Source organism: Dermacentor andersoni, chromosome 6 (genome assembly GCF_023375885.2).
Source record: "Dermacentor andersoni chromosome 6, qqDerAnde1_hic_scaffold, whole genome shotgun sequence".
NCBI classification, from domain to species: domain Eukaryota; kingdom Metazoa; phylum Arthropoda; class Arachnida; order Ixodida; family Ixodidae; genus Dermacentor; species Dermacentor andersoni.
The window spans coordinates 166,210,444-166,231,502 of NC_092819.1; the positions used below are offsets into that span (position 1 = coordinate 166,210,444).

At 48.3% G+C, this 21,059-nt stretch overlaps 1 protein-coding gene across 1 annotated transcript in view; it reads right to left on the reverse strand.

The window, feature by feature from the left end:
* Positions 1-525: 525 nt before the first annotated feature.
* The window catches only part of LOC126523405 (solute carrier family 41 member 1-like), a 155,120-nt gene continuing 134,586 nt past the window's right edge, over positions 526-21,059 (reverse strand). The window contains exon 6 of the mRNA XM_050172027.3: positions 526-2,921. Coding sequence (XP_050027984.1) covers positions 2,685-2,921 — 237 coding nt within the window. The 3' untranslated portion in view covers positions 526-2,684. The remainder of the gene's footprint in view (positions 2,922-21,059) is intronic.

A 21,059-nucleotide genomic window follows, 5' to 3' on the forward strand; every position in this document is an offset into this window, starting at 1 on the left:
GTATACTTTATACTTCAATTTTGAAATAACGAATATTCGATAATTCTCGTAAAACTTGCAAGCCATAAATCAAATTTGTGCTTCCTGGCTTCTTTAGAATTTAACTTTCTCCCTCAAATCCAACAAATTTATTTCAAATCAGTTCAGCGGCGGTCTTGTCGAATCAATTCGACATGTTACGTGCATTTAAGCAGAAGGTTGGAGTTGGCCCCGAGATAAATCTCTTTTCATAAGACGACTTCTTTGACTTTCTGCGCACACAAACAACGCATTCGAGGCCAGGCAAAGCGTGGCGTTGCGCCGAGGCGTGTTGTCGACACTCGTGGAGGTTCCCAGCCAGAACTGCACATGAAACCCGCCAGGGTGGCGCTTGGCCTTTAATTGTCGTCCTGCTCGAGGGCCACAGCCTCAGCAGTGCATATGTATAAACTGTAAAAGAAATGCGCACCAAGTTTAAACTGCGTACCATCCACGTTAAAGAACTCCAGGTGGCCGAAATTTATTCGTTGCCCTCCAATTGCACGGTGTCTGTCAAGGAAAATTTATTATAGCATGACACAGGACTGAAAGAAGAATGCAGGACAGAGTGCTTTGTGTTGATTTGGGACGCTCGAGGGAGATGTAGATGACGCGTGGCGTGCGGGCCCGTTTCTTTCGACGCGTTCACGTCAGGCGACATTTTCATAAAGTCAAACATGGGCTTCAAGTGAAGGCGTCTAGTGATTCTTTCGTCCGTGTGCGCAACCTAAAGTATGAGTGGGCAGTAAGCTTTCAGCTCTTATGTTGTAAATATATGGTACGCTACTACGTGCAGGTACAAATGGAAGGATACCAAGGCTGAAGTGTTTCAACATTCCAGATCTTCCTTTCTCACTTGAACACACGGTCGACACTACTGTATATATTTTATGAGACCACTAACAATGCCCAACAAGAGATAACGACGCGTTCTTTGTTTCGAGATAGGTCTCATCGTTCGAAACTGGCAATGAGTCGTCTTACTACTATCACAGTTAACGTCATATAGTCCGGTTTTTAATCCATATGCTGCCGTATATATATTTTTCTTAGAGGTGACTGAACGATGCAGGTTGCGCTACGTTTAAAAGCATGCAAGTTGTCTGTGCAAGTGGTACAACTGTCTGCGCGGCTTTGCATCGGCCAACGTGCTCGCCACGACACGGTCTCAGAATTGGAGTGTGCCACTTAGTCTCGCCAGTTGAGCAAGCATATCATATGACACCGTATTTCGTGCATGAAAAATTGACACTGTTCTCATCACAGACCTTAGCAACCACCACCTTCCCCCGTTCTTTTGAAGGGCCCCTCACCAGGTCTGGCCATATTGCGCTGACTAGCGCAGAACATACAATGCGCGCTAGCGATCGTGTTTGCAAAGAATTACATCGCTACGCGCCATAGAAAAATCTGAAATTTCAATCCGAACGCCATTTTCCCTTTCCTTCGCGGCGACCGCGCTCCAAGCCGGACGATGACGTAGTCGCGTCCCTGCGCCTACGTAGTCGTGTCCGCAGTGTGACGTTGCTCGTCGTGACAAGTTACTTTGAGAATTATTCTAGGCGACATCTTTTATTTGTGTGATATGGTGTTTGAATTGACGAATTGAATTTTAGAGAAACAATAGAACACACAAACGGAATCTCTGCGTGTTTTTTGTTTTACTTCGCACTGAAGCAAGAGAGATGTACTTCCGCTTCGTCTGCTTGTTCCCACGGTCGTGCAGTCACACGCGCAGGTACCGAAACTATGCCATCTTCTACCGTGCTCCAGCGCGTGATCATGTTCTGGGATCCGCTTGCTCTGCCTCAGTATTGGTGTTGCACTGAATTATACCGCTAGTCATGCGCCCTTGCGCACAGCGCGCTAATTCGTGCGCTGCTTGAAACCAATCTCAACAGCTCGGGCGCAGCGCCGCAAAAGAAAAATAGAAAGCGAAGAGAATAAAAAAATGAAGGCGGGGCCCTTGACATATGCGTCACGCGGTCCTCGAGGTCCGGTATGGGAGAACGCAGGGAAGGAACTTCGCTTACGGTGGCTAGACAGGGCGAGTGGAGTGAGCGTCTCGCTATGCAGTGGAGCTCGCCTTCTGAAATCATAGGTTCGCGGCACTGAAATATTTCTATCGCAGCTATTAATCAACCGATTTCAAAAATGCTTGTGACAGAACGCTCCCTAGAGGACACGTAACAACTTCCAGTGTATAACCAAAATTTGCTATGGGGCCTGGTGAGGGGCCCTTTAAGCAGCTCGCCGTCTTATTGTTAAGTTATGAAAAAAAAAACTGTTATTCGTAAGGCTGCGGGAACAGGCTCTGTCATAGAATTTGTTTTGAAATGCGGAAGTAGCGGCACTATCTCGTTCAGCACTGTGAATTCGCTTCGGTGCGTACACTTGGAGTTACGGTACTGCCACTGCAGTTCCTTTGGCGCGTGTTTACGTAGCGTTGTGGTTGCACAGCCGTGCGAGACTGACACACTGTCGAAACGCAGGCGGCGTTGGGGAGGAGCGAACTGCGCTCTCCTATCGGTTCCAACGGGCACCATGAATGCGCGCATGAGGCGCGAAAGAAGTCGACTTGGGACCCTTCCCGCGGGACCAGGGCGACAGCCAGGCAGACGCGCGCGTAGCAGTTGCAAGCACATCCGCTCAAGTGGCACCGAAGTTCAGATGGCGGCCAGGGCGGTGTCGTTGGAGGCCAGCGGCGATACGTGGTGGCCGACGAATCCAGCGACGCTTGGGTCTTGGATGTTCTCGAGAAAGAGGAACGCGAGCAGCAGGAAACCGGTGCCGCACAGGTCCCCGAAACCCGTCAGAAGCGGAATGAGCGCGTTGTCCGGGTCGATCTTGCGCCGCCACATCCAGTAGGCGCCACAGCGGGCCAGGTACAGCAGAACGGTCAGCTGCAATGCATCGAGAGTTTCGCATGCATGCTAAACGTCTTTTTTTACCGGTAACTAATGACATCCATAGAAGCCTCTAACATATTTTGGTCAAACGATAAACCTCATTGTTGAATACTGTTTGGCATAAAAAGAAGACAACTCTCAACTCGCCTCCCCTAATAGGCTCTGGATTTCATTCCCCGTGTTTGATTCAAACGGCTGAATAACAAGAAGCAATGAACAACCTAAATGTCTAATAGGTATAACAAGCGCAGCAGCTAAAAATTTTCTGTCTTAAGCGAGGTGAAATGCTATGACCGGATGTCGGAGTAAAAATTCTGTGGGTGGAAAGTTGGCCTAGATGGTTCACGGTTATATAGGTAAAACGCGAGGAAGACTAGATGCACAGCTTTCCGTCGGACAGACAGCAATATAAAGCGGGAGCATGATTGCAATGTCAAACGCGCTCTTTTGGGGTGCTTGATTGTCCACTGTAAATCGTCCGAACGCTCTCCCGTGTTCAGCAATTCATTGTTTTGAGCAAGCACAGGATTTGCCTAACACGCAAAATTTTTGAAGTTGAAAAGAATGCACAGTTATGCGATACCTGTGTAAGCACTCCACAGGTATCCTTCATAGACATTATCGGCAAATGTGATATGGCAAAGTGAAGTACTTCTTTCTCTTAGTGTTTTATCGGCATGCGAGGATATATACACCTGATGTCCGATGCATCTTTGCGCAGTGCAGGGCCACATTGCGATATGCAGGTGCGATTATTTATGAATTATTTCGAACTACCTTACAGGCGGTATATACAGGAATTGTGATCATAACAACTAGTGAATTATACAACAAATTATGCAACAATTATACAAACGCTACAGAGGGAACGACGAGAGCCTCTACGTTGCGTGTAGTTATAAAGCTTCAACGTTTCTCAGCTCGTTGCTCAATTTCGCAGCAAAAGAAGTGAGCGAGAAAGGTGCGAGAGGTACCAGGAGGTTCTCCTCGTACTTAGGTAGAGGAGTCTGAGGTAATGTGACATAGAGCTTGGCTCCCTCCACCAGATTGTTGCCCTCCACGAAACCAACGTATTGTACCCGTCATCGTTCCATCGACGCCATTCCTTTTTTGTCGTTATATCTTAGTGACGTTGTCGTCATTCAATTGCGATTACGAAGCCGTTGTCCTGCCATCGCAGACATTGCGTCGTGTTATGCCGTCCTCGTCGTTCCATCTTCGTCACCCGATCTTTGTCATGCCGTCTTCGTTGTCGTCATACAGTCGTCGTCAAACCATACCACGCCATCGTTGTAGTCGTCCTATTGTGGCCGTCATCCGATTCGCGTCATACAGTCATCGTAACGCCATCTGAGGCCATCATTGGTATATAGTCGTCGTCATACAAGCTACCTCTTTCGATTCCCGGATAAATTAGTGCCCATCTAGCATCGTCATGTGGTTCTAATTTAGCCGTCGTCGTCACGCCATTGTCATCATACAATCATCGTCACTCTATATTACACCATCATCGTCATGCATTCATCGTCATCCAATTGTCATCATATCGTTGTGTTAATCCAATTGTCCCCCATGGCGTTGTCGTTACGCTGTTATTATTTCAGAATCGTCATTGCGCCGTGGTCATACATTCGTTGTCACACCGTCGTCGTCATGCTTTCGTGGTCGAAATTTCGGCTTCGTTATCCGATTCTCGTCACGCCATCGTTTATCATACAGTCATTGTCACGTCATTGTCGTCATACGTTCGTGTCCTCCCATTGTCTTCATGCCGCCGTGGTCACACTGTCGCCACCATTGTCACCGTTGTCATAATCTCGAATTCGTCATTGTGCCGTTGTCATACAATCGTTGTCATGCACTCGTTGGCATGAAGTCGTTGAAATGCTGCCGTGGTGGTTGCATTGTTGTCATTCGAGCTTCGTCAACTGATTCTCGTCACACCGTCGTCATCACGCCGAGTCGTCGTCGCGCTATAGTCTTCATAGGGTCATCGTCATACGCTTGTCGTTATAACATTGTCACCATGCCTTGGTCGTCCCGCTGTCATTGTTATATCTCTGTCATCATTTCATAATTTGCGTCACATTTTAGCCGTGCCGTCGTCTTGTCTTGGATCCTCAACAGTGGCGCGTACCCACTCTGGGGGATTGGCCAAGGAGCAGGCGGTTTTCCGTATGCTTAGAAGTAAAGCGAAACTAGGAACGTGGGACGACAGAACCATAATTTCGAAGTGTAATGAAAATAGTGTTAAGAATTTAGATAAAATAACTTAACATAAAGTACTGAAGCAATAGAAATTATTGGTAATTTTAGAAATTCAGCAAGGTACTCTTTTCGTCTCTAGTCGTTATCACACAGCCTTCAGCTTCGTCAGTGTATGCTTAAGAAAGCCAGCGAGAACTCGTGCATCGGCGAGAAGCGTAGCAGTTCAAACGAGAGCGCTATGAAACATCATTTACACTGTAGTGTCACGGAGCAAGCGGGACCTACAGAGCCTCCTAGCGATTCGGCGAGCTCGAGATCGAAAACGCCTAAACCGCATCACAGATAACGCTTCAAGGGCAACTGCAGCCGTTTTTTGATGTGAGCGGAGGCAGAAAAAAAAAAGAGGAGCGAGAAAAGAGCAACAATCCGTTTTCCTCCTTCAGGCCGGTGAGCTCCTCCGTTACACGTGACGGTGATGATGATGATTTATTGGCAACCCCTTTGAAACCCTCCCCTTTGGTGAAAAATTTTGGTGATTTCTCACCGTCCCCTTTGGTGAAAAATCGTCACCTAACCTGCTTCAGTTACTCAGGTATACTAGCAATGCTTTTCCTTCTAGCAATCTTGTATGCCCCCATCTCTTTATTCTTCTTTATTTATTTTGTACCGCTGCCTATGCCGGTAACGGATCCGGTCGTATTAGTCTGTCTCTTCGCTGCTTTTTTCCACCAATACTCTAAAGGTATATTGCTTATGTAAACTGCTGACCGGTTGATATTTCCGTCTATTTTAAACCCAAGCGCTTCTGGAAGTTGTACGCTGCATACTAGTGTCGCTGGGGGAAAGCCTTTGCATTCTAATAGGATGTGCTGAGTGGCCCACGAATTTTTGCTGCAGCATGCACATGCCTCATCTAAATGCGAATATTTTCTCTGGTATATTTTTATCCTTAGGCAATCAGCCCGAGCGTCAAAGAGCAAGGCACTTCCCTTCGTGTTATCGTACAGATGTTACACCTTAATTTCTTTTTTTCTCATTCTTGTAAATCTCCATGCTAGTTTTCGTTTCGATTCCTTGCATCCAATTCGCTATCTCTGTTTCTCTTACATTCTTTCTGATTACTCCTGCTTGTCTATCTACGCTTTTAATTACCCTGTACCTGGTTGCCAACTTTCTTGACCTCATCCTTCATTCTTTCTCCACGCTTTTTCTGGTGCAGATACTTGTGCACTTTAGTGGCCCAATTATTTTGATCCATGTTCCGGAGTATTGCTTCAAAACTAGTTTTGCTTTGCGCTTCTCTGACTTCAAACAAGGCGCAACCCATTCCTCTTGCACCGGCTCATTTATGCTGTTGCCGTGGGCTCCCAAAGCAAACAGGGCCACCGATGTTTGGTTAACTTCCAACTCTGTCAATGTATCCGATTTTAGCACAAAATGGCACTTGCCGACGTCAACGCTGCTACCATGACTCCTTTCCAGATTCCACGCACCACCTCACATTTATTGTGATCCCTAGTGCCCTATGTTTCATTATTGCTCCGTTACGCTGGCCTTTTATATTGTTACGGTTAACGTTAAACCGGCTTTATTTAAGGGACGAGATTGATGGTGAACTTAAGATGGCGTCCCGAGGCTGCACCAGCTAACCTCTTCTTCCTCTTCTCCTCGCCCGGCTCATGACGTAGCAGTCCCCGGTTGCCAGACGAAGCCCGCTGGGCAAGTCCAAATTACTCGGAAAGCGTGGGGTGAAACCGCTTAAGACGGGGCAACATGTACTAACTGGGTCCGGCTAGACCGACGACCTGCGGACGTCAAGCGTGCCACCACGTACAAGTCACTCAAGCGATCTACAATGACGAATCGGCCCGTGTACTGGGGTAAAAACTTTTCACATAAGCTACGTTTACGTTCCGGAGTCAACAACCACACAAAGTCTCCTTTAGCGTACGAGACAGACTGGTGTCGGCTGTCATAGCGCTCTTTCGATCGGTGTTGCGATGCCACAGTACGAAGACGAGCGACACGCCGGGCTTCTTCGGCAAGACAAAGCGTCTTGGCAACAGAGTACTCGCTGTGAAAGTCAAACGGTAGTATAGTGTCAATGCAGTTTAGCGGTGAACGTGCGCAAAGGAGATAAAAAGGACTGTAATCGGTCGTCTCATGCTTTGCAGTATTATAAGCATAGGTGATGAAGGGGAGTAGGTCATCCCAGTCCTTGTGATCGGAAGACACGTACATGGCCAGCATGTTCGTTAGAGTTCTGTTTGTACGTTCTACAAGCCCATTTGTCTGAGGGTGATAAGGCGTTGAATGACGGAACTGCGAACTGCAGAGACGAAGCAGTTCTTCTACGGCGTCCGCAACGAACTGACGACCGCGATCGCTAATGATGACACGGGGGGGACCTTGTCGAAGAATAATGAATCGAAGCAAAAACGTTGCAACGGACGGAGCTATTGAAGATGGTACGGCCGCCGTTTCCGCGTAACGGGTCAGATGGTCGACACATACGATCACCCATCGGTTGTCGTTAGATGATCGGGGAAATGGGCCCAGAAGATCGATACCCACTTATTCAAATGGCAGGCGAGGCGGCGGCAGAGGTTGGAGAAGACCTGGCGGAGCGGTCGTAGGGCGCTTGTAGCGTTGACATTGTTCGCAACTGGCGACGTAGTGCTTGACTGTGTCCCGCATTCTGGGCCAGTAAAAACGCTCCTGTGCCCGGTTCAACGTTCTGATGAATCCTAGATGGCCAGAGGTCACATCGTCGTGCATGGCTCTCAATATGTCCGTTCGCAGACTCTGCGGCACCACCAGAAGGAAGCGTGCGCCTGTAGCCGAATAATTGGTCTTGTAAAGCAAGCCGTCACGGACACAAAATCGACCAGTGACTCCAGGACGCTATGCGGCTACAAATAGAGGTTCCAAACTAATATCATATTCCTGCTCTGCTTTGAAAGTCATCGAGTCTGGGAATGTAGAAGAAATGGGAGCAAAACAGTCATCAAAATTGTCTTCGTCACATTCCGTCGTCGTCAGAGGAAGGCGGGAGAGACAGTCCGCATCTGCGTGGCGACGCCCGGACTTGTAGGAAATAACGAAGTCGTACTCCTGCAGTCGAAGAGCCCAACGTGCCAGTCGACCACTCGGGTCACGGAGATTCACCAACCAGCATAACGCGTGGTGGTCAGTAACGGTAGTGAACGGGCGTCCGTAGATATAAGGCCGAAATTTGTGGACAGCGAAAACAGCTGCCAAGCATTCTTGCTCGGTGACAGTGTAATTGCGTTCCGCCTTGGTCAAAGAGCGACTAGCGTAAGCCACAACGTGTTCAGCTCCTTGATGACGTTGCACTAGTACAGCACCGATGCCGATGCCACTGACGTCAGCGTGCACTTCCGTAGGTGCGGATGCATCGAAGTGACGCAATATGGGCCCTGATGTTAGCAGAAATTTTAGCTGGCGGAACGCGTCGTCGCAAGCCGATGTCCAGTTGAAAGGGACGGCTTTTTGGAGAAGACATGTTAGGGGTACACCACGTCGGCGAATCTTGGGACGAAGCGACGAAAATACGAGCACAGGCCCAAGAAACTCCTTAACTCCCGCACTGACTTCGGTGCTTCGAAGGAGCTGACTGCCTCAATCTTCCGTGGATCTGGCCTCACACCGTTTTTGTCGACCAGATGCCCAAGTACTAACGTCTCGGTTTTCCCGAAACGACATTTCTTGGAATTCAGGATCAAGCTGGCTTGTTTGACACAATCCAGAACAAGACTGAGACGGCTGTTATGCTCACTCAATTTGCTGCCAAAAATAACCACATCATCGAGGTAGCACAAACAAATTTCCCATTTAAGTCCTAGGATAGTATCCATGAATCGTTCGAATGTTGCTGGCGCGTTACAAAGGCCGAACGGCATAACGTTAAATTCAGAAAGACCGTCTGGTGTCACGAAGGCCGTTTTCTCCTTATCGTCTGGGTGCATGGGTACCTGCCAATACCCTGATCGCAAATCCAGTGATGAAAAGTAGGCAGCGGTATGTAGACAATCGATGACATCATCAATTCTAGGAAGCGCATACACATCCTTTTTGGTGACCGCATTCAGTTTCCTGTAATCAACGCAAAACCGCCACGATCCATCCTTCTTCTTTACTAAGATTACGGGTGCTGCCCACGGACTAGAGGACTCTTGAACAACACTTTTCCGCAGCATGTCTTTCACCTGTTCAGCAATAACTGTCCTCTCTGTTGAAGAAACGCGGTAAGGCTTCTGCCGAATGGGGTGCGCAGATCCGGTGTCAATTCTGTGGCGAGCACGAGAACGCGGGAGTGAAGCCTGCTTGTCGCTTTGTGTAAAATCGAACACAGAAAGGTGTGCCCACAAAACTTGTGCGAGAGCGTGACGCTCATGTGAGGGTAGCGCCTTGTTGATCATCCGTTGGATCTGCTCTTCAGAAGTGCTTTGGTGGGGATCGCTAGTATGAGACTGCTCCTCCTCGCTTAGAACTGTAATGGAGCTGGAAGTAATCTCGTCGAATTCAGCGAGCTTCATATCGCGCGGGAGAACAGCAGGGATGCAAGAACAATTGAAAGCCCACAAATTTGAGGCGCCATTCACTACTCTCACGACAGAGCGTGGTACAAGTACATCTTCCTTTGCGCAGCTCGACGTAAGTGGCTGGACTTGCGCGTCAAACGATGAAAGGTCGGCAGCAGCGAAATTGACCGGGATACGTGACAGCGACCAAGGCGGTAGCAGCAAATCGTTCGAAACAACACAATAGTTTTTCACTGGTAAGGATGTGTCGGCAAGGGTGGCGAGAAGCGCGCTATTCAAAGTAATTTCGCCTGTGCCACAGTTAACGGATGCACCGCAATCCTGAAGAAAGTCAATCCAGAGAATCACATCATGAGTACACCACGGTAGTACGAGAAATTCTGTTTTAAGATCTTCTCCTCCGAATAAAACACTTGCAACACAAATACCAAGGGGGACTAGGAACTCTCCACTGACACCACGAAACGTCACACCATCATTCCACGGGAACATAACTTTCCGACCCAGCCTCTCTTTGAAGGAAGACGACGAGCGATAGGCTCGCTTCCGAACGCCTGTCGGTAATTTTAAGTCTTTTTTAGCAAGTGTAGAGCGCCTTTTTACTCTTTGTGCCTCTCTTTCACCGAACGCCGGCCTGGGGGTCACCGTCCTGCGAGAGAAGCGCAGCAAGCGGCTCCCGAAGCGCACCGGACCGAAGCAGCGCGGCGAGCCTCCGCCGTCGGCCGCCCTTCGTGATGCTGTGATGGCATCCGTCGCAAGCAATCAGCAATCAGGTCAGCACGTTGCTCCTGTAGACCACAGAGAAGATGAGCAAGCAAGGAAAAGGCTACGTGAAGATGACATCGACGCAAGGCAATCTGCAGGAGACAACGAAGAGATGGACCAGACAGCCTTCACTGTTGTCTCTTACAAAAAGAAAAGAGCCGCAGGTGTTCCTGTTATATTCAAGCCAACTCAGCCTGACAGCAGCTTATGGAAAGTAAACCCAAATCTTCTGGCTTCTGCGGTCGTGACAACAGCACAAGAAAAGATACTCAGCCACCGTCTCAACAAGGATGGCAGCCTCATGGTGACAGTGTCTACACTTCCTGCAGCCAATCGTCTCCTCACAGTGACAGATCTATCGGGTATTCCTGTAGAAGCTCGAGTTCCATACTCCTACTCTGCCACGTACGGGAGGATACAGGACGTTCCTGTTGAGTACTCAGATGACGACCTCAAGGAGTATTTGAGCGAACAAGGAGTCATATCTGCTAAAAGGCAAGTTTTCTACGTCCCTAACGAAGATGGCGTAGTAACGGAAACCCGAAGACGCTCGGTCATCCTGGAATTCTCTAAGGACGCCCCTTTACCAAACCGAGTGTCGCTTGGATTCTGCAGTTATCCTGTGACGGAATACATGGGGTCTGCTACTCAATGTTTCAGATGTCAAAGACATGGACATATAGCGAAATATTGTAAAGGCCCCATCCGCTGCAAGATATGCGCTGGTGCACATACGCATAAGGAGTGTACGTCACGTTCCCAGCCTCGGTGTGCAAACTGTGGAGCTGAGCATGCTGCGTCATACGGAGGGTGTCCTAAGAAGAAATCAGCCACTCTTGCACGGACGATGGAGCAAATCCAAGGAAAAGTGCGGAAACGACGAGAACCACCACCGAATACGGATGTGATGTATACATCTACAAACCAAAAGGAACACGACACGGTGCAGCGCAGCGACACGGCTTTGAAAAAGTCCTACGCCTCAGTCGTGAAAGAAAACCAGCAAAGGCCTTCAACTACAACGAATCCATCAAAGCCCTCAAGTGATATAACCTCAAGCCCACGACAGCAACAAGTGTCCTCAAGGTCGCAGCAGAAGAACAGGAAGAACCAAGAAAAGTTGTTAGATGGTAGCACTGCAAATGAGATACCAAGTATGCTGATTCCCATGATGTTCGCCGCAATCAAGGCTATTCTGCGTGCCAGCCCATCGTTTAAGAGCATCCCTGAAATAGAGGCCGTCCTGGCTTTGGAACCGCTAGTGTCGTCTTCTTTCACGGCGCAAAGCCGTGATTCTTCGCAGTAGCAACGATGGCTTCGCCAACAATCATCTCCCAAGCGGTGTCCACCAACAAACACTTCCGCACATGTACTATATTCCAGTGGAACGCTCGCGGCTTGCGCTCGAAGTTAGCAGACTTTAAGCATCTTACGCGAGTGTACCGATTCCCTTTTTTAGTCATTTCCGAGTCTCGCGTCGACGAGCACTTTAGGATAAAGGGGTATTATTTTCATCATTCAAGGCGACAAAATGGAATTAGCCGACTGCTCGTTGGATTTCGCAACGACATACCTGCCTCTGCGATTGACGTAGCACCACATGACAAGAACGAATATATTTGCGCAACCACAGTGATTTCATCTAAAGTGTTTACCCTGATCGGCGTCTACTTGGAACCAGGATCACCTTTCGACGTGACAAGATTGGAAAACTTGTTAACAAACACTCAGTCTCCACATATTATTTGTGGCGATTTCAATGCACATAACGAGATCTGGGGCAGTTCACATACATGTGCTCGGGGTGCCAAGCTGGCGAAGCTTTTTGCAAAATACAATATAGAGCCCTTGAACGATGGCAGCATAACATACCTGAAAAATCCGACGACTGTTAGCTGCATTGACGTCACATTCGTATCAAGTCAAGTGGCCCCTATGTTCGGGTGGTGTACAGATTTCGAGACTCGAGGTAGTGATCACTACCCGATCCTAATCTCTGCCCTCCATTTTCGGACGTCGCCCAGAAAAGTGAAACTGAAGTCGGTAGACTGGGAAGCTTACACAGCAGCCGTAGACAAAGGAATCACAGCCTCAACTACGAATACAGAAATAATACCGACAATAGCTCATTGCCTCAAACAAAGTACCCGCTCTGCCACTAAGCATTGTAATGTACCAACAAACGACGAGGAATTTGAAAGGTTATGTGCCATTAGAAGGCGTGCCGAAAGGAAGGCTCTCCGTACGAAGGATATCGAAGACCTCAGAACTTGTCGACGGGCACAAAGACATATACGACGTTACCTCACCAAACTGGACCGAAAAAGGTGGAGGGACTTTTGTGGGACACTGGACATACGACAACCGCTGAGCAAAATCTGGCGAGTCCTCAGAGGCATTCGCAAAGAGCCGCAACAGCTGTATCCTTTTATCGCCCTCTCATTACATGAGCGCGCATCCCTGAAAGAGGTGGCAGAGCAGTACTGCAGGCTCCTTTCCAACGGGGCACAACCTTTGCGGCAAATTGCAAGTCGTCAGCCTAGTCCACCTCGAGCTACCCTTCCTGACTTAGAATTACCATTCACCATCGAAGAGCTCACGGCAGCAATCGGCGACGTAAACAAGCGATCATCACCTGGCCATGACGGCGTGAGTTATGAAGCGCTCGCAAATCTATGCCACACATCTCGCCTACGCCTTCTGGAGTACTACAACGCCTCATGGATAACTGGGGAGGTTCCTACGGAATGGAAGCTTGCGAAAGTCATTCCTATATTGAAACCAGCGAAGCAGCCAACAAATTACGCCTCCTTCAGACCCATATCTCTGCTTAGCTGCGTAGGGAAGCTATTCGAAAAAATGATCTACAAACGACTAAATTGGTTCTTGGAAACTGCAAAAGTTTACCCGGAGGAAATGAATGGCTTCCGGCAAAATAGATCCGCAATTGATAATGTCATTGCCTTGGTCTCATCAATTGAAGAGGAATTGGTCTCTGGAAACATACCTACTGCATTATTTTTAGACATTAAGGCAGCATATGATTCGGTCTATCATAAAGCAATACTTGACGCTTTGGAAACCCTTGGTCTTGGAGGACGGCTCTACGCATGGATTGAAGACTATCTTCAAGGACGCCAACTTTTCATGTGTACCCCGGATGGCCCCACGGCGCTTTATGCCGTCGAGAAGGGAGTGCCACAAGGAGCTGTGTTAAGCCCGGTATTATTTAATTCAGTCCTCATCCATCTGAAAAGAAACCTGCCCCCTGGCGTCAAAATCACACTGTATGCGGACGACATCTGCATTTGGAGTGCGGCGCGTTCCCGCAGTACCACCCAACAACGCCTCCAGAGAGCGCTAGCAAATATATCGGCCTACCTAAATCCAAGGGGTCTGAAATTGTCCCCCGACAAAAGCGTTGCCATGGCTTTCACGCGAAGGTGTATGGAAAAATACCCACTAGTGTTGGGTGGTCGTGCCCTTCCATACGTCAAGACGCAAAGGTTTCTTGGAGTGACGATCGATAGGAACCTCACATGGTCGCCCCAAGTGAAAAAACTGAGTGAGAAGATTTCCTCGGCGTCGCACGTATTCCGATTTTTAGCCGGATCACAGTGGGGCAGCAACTGTAGATCAATGGTGCTCCTCCATAAGGCCTACGTCGACGGAACACTACGATATTACCTCCCGATCCTGCACAAAATATCTCCCACAAGCAAGAGAAAACTCGAGGCAGCACGAAACAACTGTCTTCGCGTATGTCTTGGCCTTCCGAAGGGGTCGTTCCGGTCAGGGACTGTAGCAGAAGCTGCATGCCTGCCTCTGGAAGTGCTATGTTCGCAGGAGACACTTCGGATACACCTCCGCCACGTCATTCATACGAAGACTCACTTTTTAAGGGATATTTCCAGAACCCGTGCTACATCTAGCTTTGGGCAGGCCGTCGGAAGCATATCTATTTCGATTCCTGCTCAGGCGTCACAAATTATGCCGCGAAACATTTCACCATGGACACTGTCCCCACTGGAAATCGTGCCATATATACCTGGAATCAGTGCGAAAAAGAAAATGCCTCAGGCAGCGACTTATCAGATAGCTTTAGAATATATGCACAAAGAATACGCAGCCGCAACGCACATTTTCACAGATGGCTCTACAACTCCACATCGTTCATCATGCGGACTTTTTGTAACCTCTACAGGGCAACGATTCTCGTTTCGTCTTGAGCGAGCGACATCATCTACTTCAGCGGAGCTATATGGCATTAAGGAGGCCCTTGTGTATGTACTTCGACAGCAGCCGCCAAAGACATGGGCGATTTTCACAGACTCAAAAGCAGCCCTACAAAGTATCTGGAACAGGCACAAGCGTTGCAATAATCAACCAGCAGCATTTGACATTGCTTATCTTCACCACAGGGCTAAGATTGCTGGGCATTGCATAAAGTTCCAGTGGATACCTGGCCATGCCGGCATTTCGGGAAATGAAAGAGCGGACGAAGCCGCCAGAAATGGACTCCAATACCGCAAGTTCAAAAGAACATATTTTACAAAAGCCGATGCTTCAAACATGGCAAAAAAATACGCCTATCAAGAAAAAGACCGCATCTTGAATCTGCCGCTTCACCAAGATAACTTCCTACGTTACATTGACCCAGAAATGAGACCGAAAATTCCACGACCACTTCCTCGACACTTAGAGACATTGTACCATCGTCTTCGACTGAACGTGGCATACACGAACAATTATCTGTACCGCATAGGACTTACCACTAACCCATACTGTGATAACTGTCGCAACTTAGAGACAATTGAGCACATATTACTAGAATGCCCCGCGTACCGCGACGAGAGACAATTTTTTGAGCACCAAATGGACATGATTTGCCACGAACCGTTAACGTTACCGAGCATCTTAGGTCCAATGCCCGGCCCTTCAAAACAGCGACGGGTGTTGGATTTATTGTTCAATTACCTGACAGAAATTGGTCAAATAGGAAAGCTTTAAAAATTGCATCCTTCCTATACAAAAGCTGAAATTTACCCGCCATGTCACCTGTAAACATTAGTATGAGGTCCACTCGGACATTTCATATTTACTTTTATCCTTTTTTCTCCAACTCTTTTCTGGAATCTTTTAATCCCATTCCCCATCCCTATACAGAGTAGCATGCCAGCAGTTATATACGCGCCGGCAAAATTCTCTGTTTTTCCAATAAAGAGCCCTCTCTCTATCTCTCTCTCTCTTTGAAAGTCACACTCATGACGGAAACGGTAGCACCAGTATCCACTAATGCTGTTGCAGGTATACTATCAGTTAAGACACGCACTTTGTTCTTCACCATCATAATACGCAGAGGACTATTTCGCAGAGACGCAGACTGTCCGGCGACCTTACCTCCATCGGCCGCGCCGGCTAGTTTCCCGACGGCGGTGGAGACGTAGCACGTCGCCGTGGTGACGGTGAACGGCGTTGGCGACTGGTTGGGGGCGTCAGGCTGCTTTCTGAAGCTGGCGAGCCACTGCTTCTACTATATTGACGGAAGGTATTCCGGGGTGACGCGCCTGTGGTGTTGGCAGTATCAGGGTCTGTCGGCCAGCGGTCGTCATAACTGTCACGTTCAAAATTCGGCCAAGTTGGTGGTGGGCCATATGTTGTTGTCTGTCGGCGCCGGCGACAAAAACGAGCAATGTCTCCTGAGGCGCCACAGCTGTAACAAACAGGCGATGCGCGACCGACGTTGTAAGCCTGGGGGTCAACCCTGGGACGCTGCGAATAATAAACGTGATCTTCCGAATTCCGATTCGTGGTGGTAGCTCGACGAGTTCGTTGATCGTGCGCCATGTCATTGGGAAAGGTACGTCGGTGCTGTCGCAGCTGATCGACTCGACAGTCTGCAACGCCTGGCATGGCAGACAATGCGGACACAGCAGATGCATGTTCTTGACGTTGGTTGGAAGCGCATCCAAGCTGTTCGACATCCGCCCCTTTGGTGTGTCGTTCAAGTTCTTCGCGGACAATTTGCCTTATAGTTGCCGCAAGGTCAAATTGAAAACCGTAGTTGTCGCTTTCGTCAACGCTTGCCACCGTTGTGACATTTGCTAACCTGCCGAACTTTGGCGTGATACGGCGCAACTTAAAGGCCTCAAATGTGCGGCAATGCTTGATGAGGTCGGCGACCGAGGCGAGACTCTCCTTTCCGATTAAATAATTATAACATCCTCGGCTATGCCTTTGAGAAGGTGTCCAACCTTGTCCTCTTCGGACATTCGAGGACTGACCGTTCTGCAAAGCTTCAGGATTGCCTCTATGTACGTAGTACAGGTCTCACCTGGTACTTGAGCGCGCTGAAGCAATGTCTGCTCCACCCGCTTCCTTTTCGTTGTGGAATCGCCGAAGCACTGTGTGAGGTGAGTAACGAAGCTGTTCCACGTTGTGCAGGTATCTTCATGGTTCTCGAACCACACTAGCGCAGTGTCTGTGAGGAACAGAACCACATTGTCGAGCTGAGCCGTGGAGTTCCAGTCGTACTTGCTCACACGCTTGTAGTGGGTGAGCCATTCCTCCACGTCCTCACCGAATTTTCCTGAGAAAGGGCGGGGCTCCATCTGATGCACCCAGGCGCCGGTTGTTCGCACTGGAGCAGCCAGAGAAGGCTGTTGGTCGCCGCTGTTGGACATCGGGATCTCAAGCGGTGTTGGAGGCAGTCGAGCGAGGCGTCGGCTCCGGCGTGGCACTTGCTGCAGCAGCTCCGTCGTCTTGGTCGAAGTACCCCGCACCTCCACCACAAAACTGTTACGGTTAACGTTAAACCGGCTTTATTTAAGGGACGAGATTGATGGTGAACTCAAGATGGCGTCCCGAGGCTGCACCAGCTAACCTCTTCTTCCTCTTCTCCTCCCCCGGCTCATGCCGTAGCAATATTGAGATAACCTTTGTGGGTGTTTGAATAAGTCTTTCCCTTGTTTATGTATTCTTATACTATGGGTATGACATACTGTTGAATAAACACTATGTAGTTACTCGTCTCTCCATTAAAGATAATAATTCCCGATTTCTTTGTGCTAAATTTCAGGACAAGAATTGCCGTTGCGCTACTTCACATATTGAACAGTGTGTGTAAATCTGTGGCATTGTCCGCTAGTAGCACTATGCCATCCACATGTATCATTGTGGGGACCTCCTGTTGCGCCATTTGTCTATTGCGCGTGTATGACAAATCAAATTCCTATTGACCGTTTTCCAGTTGCCTTTTGATGCCCTTCACAAAAGCGTGAACGACAATGCAGACAGAGGGAATCTGTGCTTCCGTCCTTGATTAATTTCCACCGCTTCAATACGATTTCGGCCTTCCCATACAACATTTAATTGGTTGTGTTTATATATCTCCCTCAGAAGCTCCACGAAATCGTCATTTATGTCTTCGTGCTTCAGAATATCCCATAACAGCTCCCTGTCTACGTTGTCGAAGGCTCCCTTAATATCCAGAATTGCTATCCACAGAGGTCTATTCAGAGCTACTGAAATTTCTATGCGATGAGTTAGAACAAAAATACATTCTAAGTGTGTGTCTGGTTTGAAAACGTTCTCTAGCTTCCAAAGTACATAATTTGTTTCCGCCCCTTTACACAGTTTTAATTTTACAGCTGGCATTGCCATACAATATAGCATCGACATTACTGTAATTGGCCTGTACGAGCCCGTCCTATGCATATCACTTTTGCCTTTGTAGATGAAGTTCATCTTGCTTTCACGCTATTTAAACGGAATTTTCTGAGCTTGAATCACTTGCTCAATAGAATGGTAGTCAGCGGTGCCTTGTGCTTTGGACTGTTGTGCATGATTAGTTATATTAGGATTTCATGGGGTCCAGTGGCGGTGTTATTAGTACGTTTTCTTCGATTTTTTTCAGTAAATGCTTTTTACGGTGACTCTTAATCTCTCAGCCTACTCTGCTGATGCTGCACCTACTAATCTCTCAGCCTACTATGCTGATGCTTCGAATACGTTAACGCCTTCAACCATTAGAGGAGTACATGGTTTCGGAATCTTATTGGTGCGGCTTAATCTCTTTTGTAAATGTTATGCACCCAACGTTCACTTGTGCGCTAAATTTTCTCTTGCACGAACTCATCACCTAACCTTTTCTTTTCTCAGTATTTGTACCATCAAAGGAGCACACCTTCGTGTAATCCTAACTTTCTGCCTTCTCGATGATCCCAATATGCATGCTGTCGCTCTTCTATACCTTGCTTTATTTCCTTGTACCATCCCTTTTGCGATTTCCTCTTTCCAATTGAACAGTTTCATCTTATCTCCTTCTGCATCATCAGCCTGGCTACGCCCACTGCAGGGCAAAGGCATCTCCCATACTTCTCCAACTACCCCGGTCATATGCTAATCGTGGCCATGTTGTCCCTGCAAACTTCTTAATCTCATCCGCCCACCTAACTTTCTGCCGCCCCCTGCTACGCTTCCCTTCTCTTAGAATCCAGTCTGTAACACTTGATGACCATTGGTTATCTTCCCTCCTCATTACATGTCCTGCTCATGCCGATTTCTTTTTCTTGGTTGCAACTAAGATATCAACTCCTTCTGCATAACGCCTACCAAGTGCTTAGATTCCAGGCTGTCGTAGGAAACGCCTACATTTTCTTCTCTACCTGTTTTTCGATCTCTGTTATTAGCTTCTCGTTCACTTTAAGACATTCTGACGCTATTGTTTTATGTTCGTGGGCTCGGCGGCTTTGTACAGGCGCAAACCGCTAACCCTTACAATCTTGTCATGCAGGGGTATCAGGTCGCATTCGTGAGCCTCTTACTCGCAGACCTAGTTACAGCTTCCCCGACAGCGCCTCTGCTATATCGTGCTTGGCCAAGTGTACATGACGGGACTGCCTGTCATCCATCCGTAGTGTGCGCCTCTGGATTTCAGACTGTACCACCCTTTAAGACATTCGATTTCGTCGGGAGCGACAGTTCTGCGTTTTCACTGCAACCGCTAACGGAGACGGTGGTCCTCGATGCAGCGTGGCAGAATCTGTCATCGACATCAACATTCCGGCCAACAATAAAAGAGCAGGCACTACCGGTGGCGCTTTGTGGGCTCGGCGGCTGTGCACAGACGCAGACCGTTAATCCTTACACTCTTGTCATGCAGGTGTATCAGGTCGCATTCCCGCGCTTGTTGCTCGCATTCCTAGTGACAGCTTCCCCGGCACCCCTCTGCTACATCGTGCTTGGCCGAGTGTGCATGACACGACTGCCTGTCATCTATCCGTAGTGTGCGCCTCCGGATTTTAGACTGTACCACCCCTCAAGCCATTCGATGTCATCGTGAGCGACAGTTCTGCGTTTTCACTGCCGCCGCTAACGGAGACGGTTGTCTTCGATGCAGAGTGGCAGAGCTTGTCATCAACATCAACATTCCGGGCAACTATGAAAGAGCAAGCACTACCTGTGGCGCTTTGTGAGCTCGGCGGCTGTATGGAAACACAGGGAAAAACAATAACCGTGAAGGGGAAGGTAAATGCAGCTATAATGAAGCACAGAGCGCTATGGGGTGTACGAGGTGCTGCAGCGTATGTTGAAAAGTGTATTTGGTTCCAGGACTTACGTTTGGAAATGCGGTTGTTTGCTTTAAATCAGGGGTACTATCAGGACTCGATGGGAACCAAAGGTCAGTGGGTCACCCCGCATTGGGCGCTCACGGGAAGACTACAAATGAAGCTGTGCAGGGTGATATGGGCTGGACTAATTTTAAAGTGGGGGAAGGTCGCAGTATAATTGTTTATGAAGAACGACTGAGCAATATGGAAGGAAGTAAATGGGCTGGGAAAGTGGCATCTGTAGAAAAAACATTGAGTCACAGTGGAGGAAAACAACTAGGAGCTTACCAGCAATTAAGTATCCGGCCTGCAGGGCGGGTGACACAGCAACAAAGAACGTCAAGCGAAAAGTCAGAGAGGCTGAAATAATCCCATGGGTGGCGGCAATGGAAAAGAAACCTGCCATGAGTAACTACTTAACAGGAAAAAACTAGATCGAGAAAAACATTTCCTGATAACTCAAAGGGAAGCTCATTAAATACTTTGTTCAGCGCGATACAACGGACATAAGAAAGGCGACCAGGACAAGGCACTACTCTCAACTTCTGTATTGTCGCCTTTCTTGTGTCCAATGTATTGCGCTAAACAAAGTATTTACGGATCCGCACCAACTAGCCCGCCAACGCATTGTGCGGAAGCTCATTACTTTTCGAAGCGACATCGGGATGCCTTAGAACACGCACCTATAAAGCGAGATATAGGAAGAAAGAAGAAGCATGTGCTTGCTGCGGTAAAGCTAGAGAAACGATGAAGCATGTTTTATTAGAACGTGAAGGCGTCTGCCCAGCAATCGATTTAGGGACCACTGGCCTCCTTGAAGCCCTTGGGTTCAGCGGGAGCGGTGGAAAAGTAAACATGTCCGCAATAGAGATTAGTAAGAGGCGATTGGAAGATTGGTGGAAGTAGGGAAACGACGAAAAACTGAGACGTGCAAAAGCTAAGTTCGCAATAGGGGATCAGAAAATTTGGTTGTGAGAGTTCAT